Source organism: Dipteris shenzhenensis, chromosome 12 (assembly GCF_047967505.1).
Source record: "Dipteris shenzhenensis isolate YYH24624 ecotype China chromosome 12, Dip_SZ_1.0, whole genome shotgun sequence".
NCBI lineage: Eukaryota > Viridiplantae > Streptophyta > Polypodiopsida > Gleicheniales > Dipteridaceae > Dipteris > Dipteris shenzhenensis.
In genome coordinates, this window is record NC_141607.1 from 238,873 (window position 1) to 249,864 (window position 10,992).

At 44.0% G+C, this 10,992-nt stretch overlaps 1 protein-coding gene across 2 annotated transcripts in view; it reads right to left on the reverse strand.

The window, feature by feature from the left end:
• The window catches only part of LOC147895635 (transcription/mRNA export factor), a 32,828-nt gene extending 22,080 nt beyond the window's left edge, over positions 1 to 10,748 (reverse strand). The window contains exons 1-4 of one of the 2 annotated variants that reach the window (XM_087382654.1): positions 10,528 to 10,748; positions 10,355 to 10,442; positions 10,165 to 10,259; positions 2,583 to 2,647 (exon numbers count right to left, since the gene is read on the reverse strand). In XM_087382654.1, the coding sequence (XP_087238780.1) occupies positions 2,583 to 2,647; positions 10,165 to 10,259; positions 10,355 to 10,442; positions 10,528 to 10,529 (250 nt within the window). In that variant the 5' untranslated portion in view covers positions 10,530 to 10,748. Of the gene's footprint in view, positions 1 to 2,582; positions 2,660 to 10,164; positions 10,260 to 10,354; positions 10,443 to 10,527 lie in introns of both variants that reach the window. The other variant, XM_087382653.1, reaches the window with a different exon arrangement.
• Positions 10,749 to 10,992: the final 244 nt, after the last annotated feature.

A 10,992-nucleotide genomic window follows, 5' to 3' on the forward strand; every position in this document is an offset into this window, starting at 1 on the left:
ATAGGTTGGTAGATGTCAATGCCAACCTACGTCTACTTGAGAAGTACAGGTCTGCAGATGGTACCGGTAGCATCGAGTGGAAGCCCAAGCAAGTCAATCCTGACAAGATCAAGCTAGAACCTGTCAACATGTCCATCATCCAGCACAGTCGAGAGAATGACGATGCTTACGAGTTCTTGCGACGGGATATGCTTCGATTCCGACGTCAGACACGTTCAATGGCTCAAGCTCGTGCACCACGAGTACGTGCTACTACTGTTGCAAGGGATATAGGGACACCCCAGATTCGTGGTTATCAACGTCGAGCACGAGCCTCACGAGGGGGATCACAGGTATCTGTTCTTGCCTCGTCATCCCGAGGACGTCCAAGCAGAGATGAGCCAGAGGAGGAGGCGGCATTGGTAGACAGTGCGGACTCAGAGGACTCAGATCAGTTGCGAGCCCCTACTTGGTTCGAGGGTGGCACTTCCTCTTTCTCCACAGAGGATGTAGATCCATCTGCTGATTCCAGTGCTGATGATGACAGTGATGAGGCAGCAGATCTTGGAGAGGGCAGCAGTCCCTAGCTCTAGAGAGTCGAGACTAGACTCTAGAGTGTACTGTGTACACTGCAGTTATTAGCAGCTGGCTTGCAGGAGACGGGCTTTGATTATGTATACAGTTTACACCATACAGTTACCAGTATATCATTATGGCATGTTACATGTATGATGTAAACAGTAATACATAATACATTTTGTTATATTTTGAATCTTAAATCTTGAATCTTGAAATTTGATTCTGAAATTTGAATTATAAAGTTAAAAGTTTATTGTTTGAACTATGGGCCATGGCATATGCTAGCAGCCATATGCACTTGCAACTAATTAGTTAATAGTAATTTATAAACTGGAAGATCTGTGTCTTTGTAAAATCCATAGGCTGCGTGACGCATCTTTTTACTCTTTCAACTGTGTAATATGTGTGTGCAATGTGCATTGTGTGCACAATATGGATATCTGAGAGCTCTTTTGAGAGGAGTCTGAGAGCTCTTTTCAGAGAGAGAGAGAGAGAGAATCTGAAGACAATTATTTTTGAAGTATATTATATATATAACTTCTATAAAATAAGTATTTTTAGGCGTTTCTAGACGAAACGCCTGTAAAAATCTAGAAACGTTTCTTGTGACACTGCTTGCAAGGCACAAGGTCTTATGGCTTGATATTTCCCAAGGGGGGTGACGTGCAGATGCATGCTTACAATGACTTAGATTGGGCTGGAGATATGACACTAGACAGTCCACAAGTGGTTATTGTTTCTTTTTGGAAATTGGGACATTCTTGCATTTCTTGGCTCAGTAAAAAACAATCTACTGTGGCTACTTCCTCATGTGAAGCCGCTTATTTGCTGATCTTCATCTATCGTTGGAGGGTCCTTCTCCAATTCTCACGGATAGAGTGCTATAGCAGTTGCAAAGAATCTTGTGTTTCATGCTCGCACAAAGCACATTGAGGTTCATTATCATTATGTCAAAGAGAAGTTGCATGCAGGGGAGATCAGTATGATCTATGTCTCCACACATGACAATGTTGCAGACATCTTCACCAAAGCACTTCCACGTGAGAAGTTTGAGGCATTTCGCAATACCCTGAACTTATCTCCTTTTGGTGATTGATCCTTTCCTTGTACATCATCACATTGGCACTACAAGGGGTGTTGGAATTATCGCCATAATTCATGGCAGTGACCAATGTAGAGTCAATAAGTGGGTTAGGGACACTTTTCCCACATTAGAGGTTTTTCCCCCTAACCACAGTTAGGATCTCTAACTACGGTTAGTGGATAGGATAAGGTTTTGTCACTTAGACAAAACCTTCTCCTCTTGTTGTTTTTCCCCAATCTCTTATATTCAGTACATTTATGTTGCTTCCTGTCCATCTCTACTTTTCTTACATTTGGGTGTGGGTCAGGGAGACCTATAAATGGCTCCCTCCTGCCTTCGTACTCTATTGCTGGTTCTGCCATGCCCTAGAGCCTGACCAACCACCTAGGGTTTGAGTGGGGGAGACCTCCTGCCTTGGTCCTCTATTGCTGGTTCTACCATTCCCTGGAGCCTGTTGCGGCTACTTTTGGGCTGCATGGCTGCCATGTAGACAGCCATGGCTATGGGCTGGCAAATGCCCATGATAGGCGACTTTTGATGATTTGCACACAATTTTTAAAAAGGTACCTAGGTAATCGCATAATGTATATCTTGACCGTATATGTCAAGCACGAACATTTGGGTCACTGGTGAGTGCATGGAGGCTTGGAGTGCAAGGTTGTGGGTTTGAATCCTACTATACAATTGTGCATCTACCTCTTTCATATCTAGATTGAAAACATTTGTAGCAAGCTTGTCTATTCTGAACTTCAATCTTCTATGCATGCATACATACCACAATGCTATAACTTTCTACTATTCCTTTGGATATTAAACCATCTAAATAAGACCATGTGATGCAGAAAGTTGTAACCACACAAGTCGGTTAGTAAGACCAAAAAAAAGTTCACGTGCACCTTCACACCATTCTCCCTACTAAACGAAATAAACTGAAACTCACATCTTCCTTTAGGAGTGATTGTACGAACAAGCTCATCAACTGTCACGCTCTTCCTCCCCCTTTTTCTGGTGAAGGCCCTACATCAAAAGAGTAAGCATTATTTCAAGGCCATACTTTACAAAACTTAAGTATTAATTCTTTGATAGTTTGGAGCACCTTTTACTAAAACATCAAATATCAACTTTGATGCATCTGAAAGCTGAATTAGAACTACAAAGGTACTTTGCAGTAAATATTAACATGCAAAACATACAAAATATAAAGATGTAAAAATGCCAAGACACAAATTAGTAATGACAATACTGAAAAGACGCACAACAAAAGAAACTTCAGTTACTGTATTTCTTCGAGTTTGGAGGGGTTCTCCCTTTTTCTCAGAGGTTGCTACCGGATTGAGATGGCACTATCAGCCCCAATCCTTTCTTTTTGGCTCTTGAGCTTTTCATGCATTGCATGGTGTATCCCGTATTCCCGTATGGAGCTTGCTCTAATGGTTTTCTTTAATACTTAATAGAAGTCTCTTTTTTGCCCCAAAAAAAAAAAAAAACTTCAGTTAGGTAAGCTTTTGGCTCATGCCATTGCTCCAACGTCATGTACAGCTTGCTAGACCTACTTTGTAAGATCACTCGCCTGGGCAAGGAAAGATCAAGAACGCACATAGATCCAGAATACACATAGCAAGATATGCAAGCCAAAATGCCATTACCATGCTCCACAATGCGTGCACGGATCAGTCTTAAAAGATGATCCACATACGCAGCCACTTTGCTACTATCCTTATAGCCTGCTTGGCTGCAAAACTGAGCACAATTTAAGGGCAAGACCATGGTTGTTTAGAATGAGTCTCTTACACGTAAGCCACTTCAGAGACATTAGAAATGTATGTGTCTTGAACACGTGCTTAAGACACGCATCTAATGGTTTTTTTTTTATGTTTTTTTGAACTTTAAAAATTAAACGTGTTCCCCTACTTTTTTTTAACCCAATTTTTAAATCTTCTTTTGTCCGCTCATTATTAACACTTGACATGTGACTTGGGACTTGTATTTCAGTTATCCTCTTTATGATGTATCGAACTTCATTCATGATACCCATGACGATTATCTATCATAGGTTTTCGGACTTTGGTATTTTGTGCACATTTTCATAGTAGCCTCTTGCCTTGCAGGCTAGCCCTCTTGTTATTTGGCTTTTAGAATTTTAATCTCAACAGAATCTATTGTCAAATGTTCAGATTCTATGTAATTACTAGTACATGGTAGCTTCTGGCTATGTCTATGCTAGTATCTGGAGGACAGACGAGTCTCACACGCTCTGAGGATCGCCATCTGACAAATGCGGGTCTCGTCCCCTCACCTGAGGATTGAGGCAAGGAGAGCCATTGGTACGCACGGAGAGCGACGGATTTGTAGACCATGCAAGCTGGAGAAGGTGCAGACACAGGAGCACTTCCTATGGACTTGCCTTGTTTACTATGAGATCCGAGGGCAATACCACTGCCTATTTCAGGAGGAGCTTGGTTTTGGGCCTCTCTCCCATCTGATCCACTTCCAGGACTAGGTTTGCATCAGCCACTGCCCATATATGATGGAGATGCGACAACATAGAGAGACCCTATTGCGCCAGATTAGAGAGTAGGAGGAGGCAGTGACACATGAAACTGTGACAGATCGAGCTCGAAGACAAGTCACAGATTTTTACACTTTTAAGTCTGCTGCCCCTGGACATGGCAGAGTGGAGGAGGAGAAGATAGATGATATGAGGACCACGTGGGTCAGTGGGATGAAACGACGGCAAGTAGAGACGCACCCAGAGATACAAAGACAAACAAGGACAGGCACGATGGAGGTTCAGCCCATCACAGCTCTACTTGGAGGGAATCGCTCGACCAGAGGCATCTCTCACGTGGCCCACCGGATACAGAGATCAAGGAGACCGCACCCCCCACCACAAAGACGACCCGACAGACATAGATACGAGATGTTTTCGCAGCCCATAAGAGAGCCACCATGACACCTGGCTATGTATTTTGACTTTGACTCAGATTGTAAATCGCATTCCTAAAGGTGAAACATCAAATCACCCAGTCCTAGACCCAACTTTCCCAAGGATTTCACACTGATGCAGTCCTTTCCTTCGAATCTCAACTTTCTGGCTCAACCTTCCTCACAATCAAGATAGTCTTGCACTAAATTCACCTTCTCTCAAAAAACGAAATTTACCCCGGACTTTGATTGACAAATTCAGTTGCGCTTGTAAGAAATTCAGCAGGATAAATCTCTAGTAGTATGTGCACAAGCCCAAAAAGCTACGTACTTCATGGATGTTCTTTAGGTGTGGCCAATTCCTAATAGCCTCTACTTGGGCAGGGTCCATCCTAACTCCATCCTTAGAAACAATATGCTCGAGAAAATGGATCTCATGCATGAAAATTTCACTTTTCTTGGCATTGACAAGCAACTTCTACTTTCAAAGCTCCTCAAAACAAGTGCCAGTTTCTTCTTATGTTCAGCCTCATCCTGAGAGAACACGAGGATGTCATCAAAGAAATGGCCAACAAAGGCTCGGTGTTCTCTAAAAATCATGTCCATCATTCTGTTAAAGGTGGCAAGTGCATTCGTTAAACCAAATGGCATGACAAGAAACTCATACAGACCAAAAGTGGTATGGAAAGCTGTTTTGTGCACATCCTCTTGCTGAATTTTGATCTAGTGACAACCACTTTTCAGATCAATGCGGCTGAACATTCCAGATCCCTGTAAACTATCCAAAATATCATCTATCCTGAGTATAGGGAATATGTTCTTAATTGTGATTTTATTGAGGGCTCGGTAGCCAATGCACATCCGCCAAGACCCATCCTTCTTTTGGAACAAAAGCACGGGTGAGCAGTAGGGTGTGGGCTGAATCAGCCCCTTCTCCAACACGTCCATGACCAAATAATTTCCTCGTGCTGGGTGCACTGAGGTAGACTGCCTCTTTGATGGTCTCCTCACAGTGAAGCAGCGCTAATAAAGGTCTCCTTTGGCAGGCCAAGATAGATACCCTCCACTAGCTACCAATGACTCTGCATGAATCAGACTCAGTGCTGATTTCTAGGAGTTCCATGAATAGCACCAAATCCACGCCGCATCTCTAAGATACCTCCGTCAAGATCTAGAGCACAATGTAAGCTCCATTTCATCTAAAGGGGGCATGAGGATCTTGGACAGAGAGACAGAGACAGAGACAGAGAGAAAGAAAGAAAGATGTATTAACGTCTTCAGGAGACCTCGCAGGTCTATGAGACAAGGTACAAAATATATGGAACCCATACAAGCCACTATGGGCTGAAGCAAACGGCTCACTAAGGCCCTTATTGAGTGCTAAGTGTTAAAAATGCAAAAAGCTAGTACAAAATAGTGCTCAGGACCAAAGCTCCAAGTACATGTGCAGGCTCTATGTAACCCAGCTCCCCGATGGCCCTCTGATGTGATGCAAAGAGCTCACGTATCTGTCTGTTGGGCTATCTCCCGTAGTGGCGAGGGGCACGCTCTCCTGGATCTCTGTAACCGATGGGCTACATCGAGAGTAATGCCTCGTCTCTGGCAGTCCCCTCTGAGGAGGACTTAGATAGGCCGGACCTCAATTGTGCGCGCTCTGGTCGCCCCATGTGCCATGTGTGATCTCTGCGTCTCTCGTCCAGCCACATCTTGGTGACGGGTCTCACTGCTGATCCATAGTGCTCTCGTCTCCTCGAGCTCCACCCCCTCGATCTCATCTGGTGCTGGCTAGGATGCGTAAAAATCAGTGACACGTGTCTGCGCTTAGTCTAGCTCGGTGTCCTGAGGCATCAACTTTAGCTTATCTCTGACCTGCCGCACAAGGGAATCTCTGTGTCTCCGCATCTCAATCAAGTAGAGCCCAATGCAAACCTAGTCGAGGAAATGTATCAGCCGTGTGAGTGATCCGAAGCTGAGCTCCTCCTGAAAGAGACAGTGGTATAGCCCTCGGATCTCATAGTAGACCGGACAGACACATAGAAAATGCTCCTCTGTCTCAACCTCCCCCATCGTGCATAGTCTACAAACCCGTTGCTCTCTAGGTATGCCGGCCGCTCTCCCTGCCTCAATCCTCAACTAGTGGGACGAGACTCGTATCTGTCCGATAGCAATCCGCAAGGAGTGTGAGACCCTCCTATCCTCGAGGTACTCGGGCCTGATGATGAGACCATGCTCCGATATCCTCAAAAAGTGGTCATGATAGAACTGGGTCTTGGTGAGGAACTCCTAATCCCCCCCCAAGCCCGAGATGTGTGGAGCTGGAGAAGGTCTAACAATATGATACGGTTAATTTCATCATGTGGTATGAGCTCCGGTGGTGCATTCAAGCTGTACTGAAAGGGGGAGAGCCTATCCATCTAAATACCGTGGCTATCAAACCATGTGGACACCCACGCATACCAAGCTATATCAAAACCTCTCCCTGCCAATCGTCGGGATGACTCCAGTGCCAGTCTCGGTAGTCTCCACTGAGGTAGGGCCAAAACTCTGTGGAGAAATGTCACGGTCTGGAAGAGGGTGTCCACCTGGAGAGGTATCATGACGAACTCTGCCAGTATGATCTGATGGGGAACTGAAGGCTTACTCCGAATCATCCTAGATCCCATGATCACCTGTAGCCTCTCAAATCCCTCCCAGTCAGTAGTAACTGAAAGATCACTCCCCCAAAAAAGTGCTCCAAACATGGTAGTCGGTCTCACGAGAGTGTCAAAAAGCCAGCCCTTTGTCGGTGGGTCCTGAAAATGCGCCTAGAAGCACTGTCTCTCTAATCGGGCCAAGACACCCTTCCCTCATGTGAGTCGTGATCTGGCGGCATGGGTCATCATGAAGATTGGTCCCGTGAATACTGCCTCTAGGTACGTGTAGGACCGCACTATCTCCACTGGCTCTCCTCAGTAAGCGAAACTATGTCGATGTCGATGTCGATGTCGATGGAGAGAGAGAGAGAGAGAGAGAGAGAGAGAGAGAGAGAGAGTAGGTGGCCTCCAATTAAGTGTACCTGTGGAAGAAGTTAGGTCCTCAATTTGGCATCTCAAGTATATGAGCTCAAATCTTTTAAATATATCTACCTAGATGAATCCAGGAACATTCCCAAACTCATCCTTTAAAAACACAACATAGTGGAGTTTCAATTTCACGATAGTCACTCATAAGATTGAAAACCATAAACTCCATCACGCATAACAAGGACTAGCTACTATGACATCCCCACTGACGTCATCAGCACCCAACAGTGGGTGTAGACCATCACATGAAAATATGCTCTCACACATACAAATCCACACACCCACACATACTTGAGCATCCATTTATACATAGTCTTCGTACTGAGTTTCTGTCGGCACTCCCGAGGTGAAGGGCAGACTCAGCCATGACGAAGGCTAGCACTAAAGTAGAAGGCTAATCAAAAAGTAGTCCAATATCTCTTCAGTCTAAACGATTTCATTTTAGTCTCTCCCAAACGAGCATCTAAATCTAGTTGATAGGGCAACGCGCCATTTAAGATAGAAACAATTATCGCAAAACCAGCAAGCCGCAACGTGGACTTGTGAAGTCTAAACGATTTTATTGTAGTCTCTCCCAAACGAGCATCTAAATCTAGCTGATAGGGCAAGGCAATGCACCAACTCATCACCTTTGGGGGCACCTACCAGATTGACATCAATGCCAACTCATCACCTTTGGGGGCACCTACCAGATTGACATAAATGCTAAGATCATGTCCTTTGCCACCTGTCAAGGCCTCTGTCCAAATTGTCCCTTTCTAATTGCTAACCAACTGTACTAACTAGTGTAGCAAACAAATGATTGAAACAGCCACGATCCAAATGATTCAACCTTAGCTAGGCCTAGCTAATGACCATGCTTAGACCCTATCACATTTGATTTACTCATAAGTCCACCTTGGTTGCAGATATACCTAGATGAGTCCATGAACTCATCCTCTAGAAACACAACATAGTGCAGTTTCAATCTCATGATAGTCACTCATAAGGTTGAAAACCATAAACTCCATCACGCATGGCAAGGACTAGCTACTATGACATCCCCACTCACGTCATCAACGCCCAATAGTGGGTGTAGACCATAGTATAAACATATGCTCAATACATACAAATCCTCACACCCACACATACTTGAGCATCCATTTATACAAAGTCTTCAACTGAGTTTCTGTCGGCATTCCGGAGGTGAAGAGCAGACTCAGCCATGACGAAGGCTAGCACTAAAGGAGAAGGCTAATCAAAAGGTAGTCCAAAATCTCTTCATTTAAGCTACAATTGCTTGTGAAGACTAAACGATTTCATTTTAAACTCTCCCAGACGAGGATCTAAATCTAGCTATTAGGGCAACACACAATTTAAGGCTCCAAGCCATAGCAACCCACACAAAACACTCATTTCATGGCCGTTGCCTTATTACAAACAATCCAATTGCGACCTTAGTTACTCACGTTGACACCATGGATCCAATGATAGATCCACAGCATTAGTAGGCATTGCTCAAGCTGCAAAACTCCCCATCATGGTTGGAAACAAGCAAATGGTACATTGCTGTTCAATATGGCAAACCTCACCAAAAATAATCAAAGATGCCATATTTCAATATTAAGATCCCAAGTTCAAGCAAAGGGATGAAATAATGGGAAGGACAAGAAAATACTGCAATACACTGAACAAGAAGTGCACTATGTGTGTATTATCGAATGGGAGTTACCCCTAGCCAAATCACTGAGAACAACACGTTTGACACCTTGAGAGAGCACAAAAATTGAATGGAAAATTGAATGGAACTCCAAAAAGATACGAAGTGGTACCAAAAAGAATGCTGGTCTGATACAAAGAGATGTGCCATGGTAAACACGAACTACCAAGCAACATCAAATATGTGCCATGGTAACCAAGAACTACCAAGCAACTCCCTGATTTCAGAAAAGCTTACTATACTAAGAGGAATTAAAACTTAAGAGAAAGGCTAAGTTTAAGCATCCGGAGAAACTATGTACCTAGATGCATCCAGACCCTGCCCAATCCTATTAAGTACAAGTACAATGAAAAGTGCAGGCTTAAAACTCATGGCAGGCTTCTACTGCGTTATAAACCAATCAGCTATGTCTTAAGTAGCAGAGATTACCTCATACGACACCTCCACAAATTTCACTAGCGTTCAATAATTCACGACACTCACATAAGCGTGCGCATGTGCACACACACATTCATACGCCCACTAATTGGCGACAATGAAGCCAATGCCTAGATCACCTCCTTGCTTATTCTAGACAGTGCAAAACCCTTGACTATATACATACAGCAAAAATTCGCTAGCACTACCATACCGAGGACTTGGATAATGCAAAAAGGTTTAGTGAACCCACAGAAGGGATCTCTGGAAGAAAAAAGAAATGCAGAGAGAGAGAGAGAGAGAGAGAGAGAGAGAGAGAGAGAGACCGATCGTATCAAGATCAACCTCAGTAGAGCCATAAAACCGATAATTCGGAAAACAAGACAAGAATTAAAAGAATGGATAGAGAAACGGAGCACCTGCAGTGACTCTTCATTTCATCTTTCCACCCGCATTCAATCAACCTTTCCCTCAGTAATTCTTTCAGTTTCTCTTTTTCTCCGCTTTCAATCAGCTGCGGCAAGCAGGAGATCTCAACCCCTGTTAGTTGGAAATACTAAGCATCCCGATAGTAAAAAATCTGTTAACTGAATCGTAAGCTCCAGCGACCTTGATGTTGATTATCTCTTGCAACGTGGGCTCAGTGTCCTTTACATCATCAGCATCAGGTGTGGGAGGTCTGTTTATGGATGCCCTCCTGGGTGCAAAACAATCACGTTCCCGTCAGGAACATCGCCCACTCTCACTCGTACAGAGCATTACAAACTGTAAAGGCAACTTACATGGCTAAGAAACAGTCCTATTTGATGAGTATTCAGGATTTTATACAACTTATCAGAGGTCCACGAATCCCCTGGAGGTGTCAACCTAAAGATAACCACTCTTGCTTTTTGGCTTGCCTAAAGGTAGCCTTGAAGTGAAATAACACATTGTCATTTTCAAAAAGTCTCTCTCCTAAACTTAGTCCAGTCTAAAGTCTAACTTTGGACCTCTCTCTCTCTCAACTTTCCGCCCTCTTTTACACGCTTCACGTTTCACGTAGGCCTTATGAATGATTTATGAGCATTCACCTTGTTTTCCTTTGGAGTCTCTCTTAAGTTAATCAGGGTGGTTTAGGTAGATTTCTAGAGTTATGTGAGGGTATAATGTCGGCCGAATCTACTTCTTTCCTTCTCTCTGTGCGTTCTTTGATGCCCTGCAGCTTCAATAATCTCCCTCCTTGGCTTTGGGGCAGCTTGCAGGCTCAT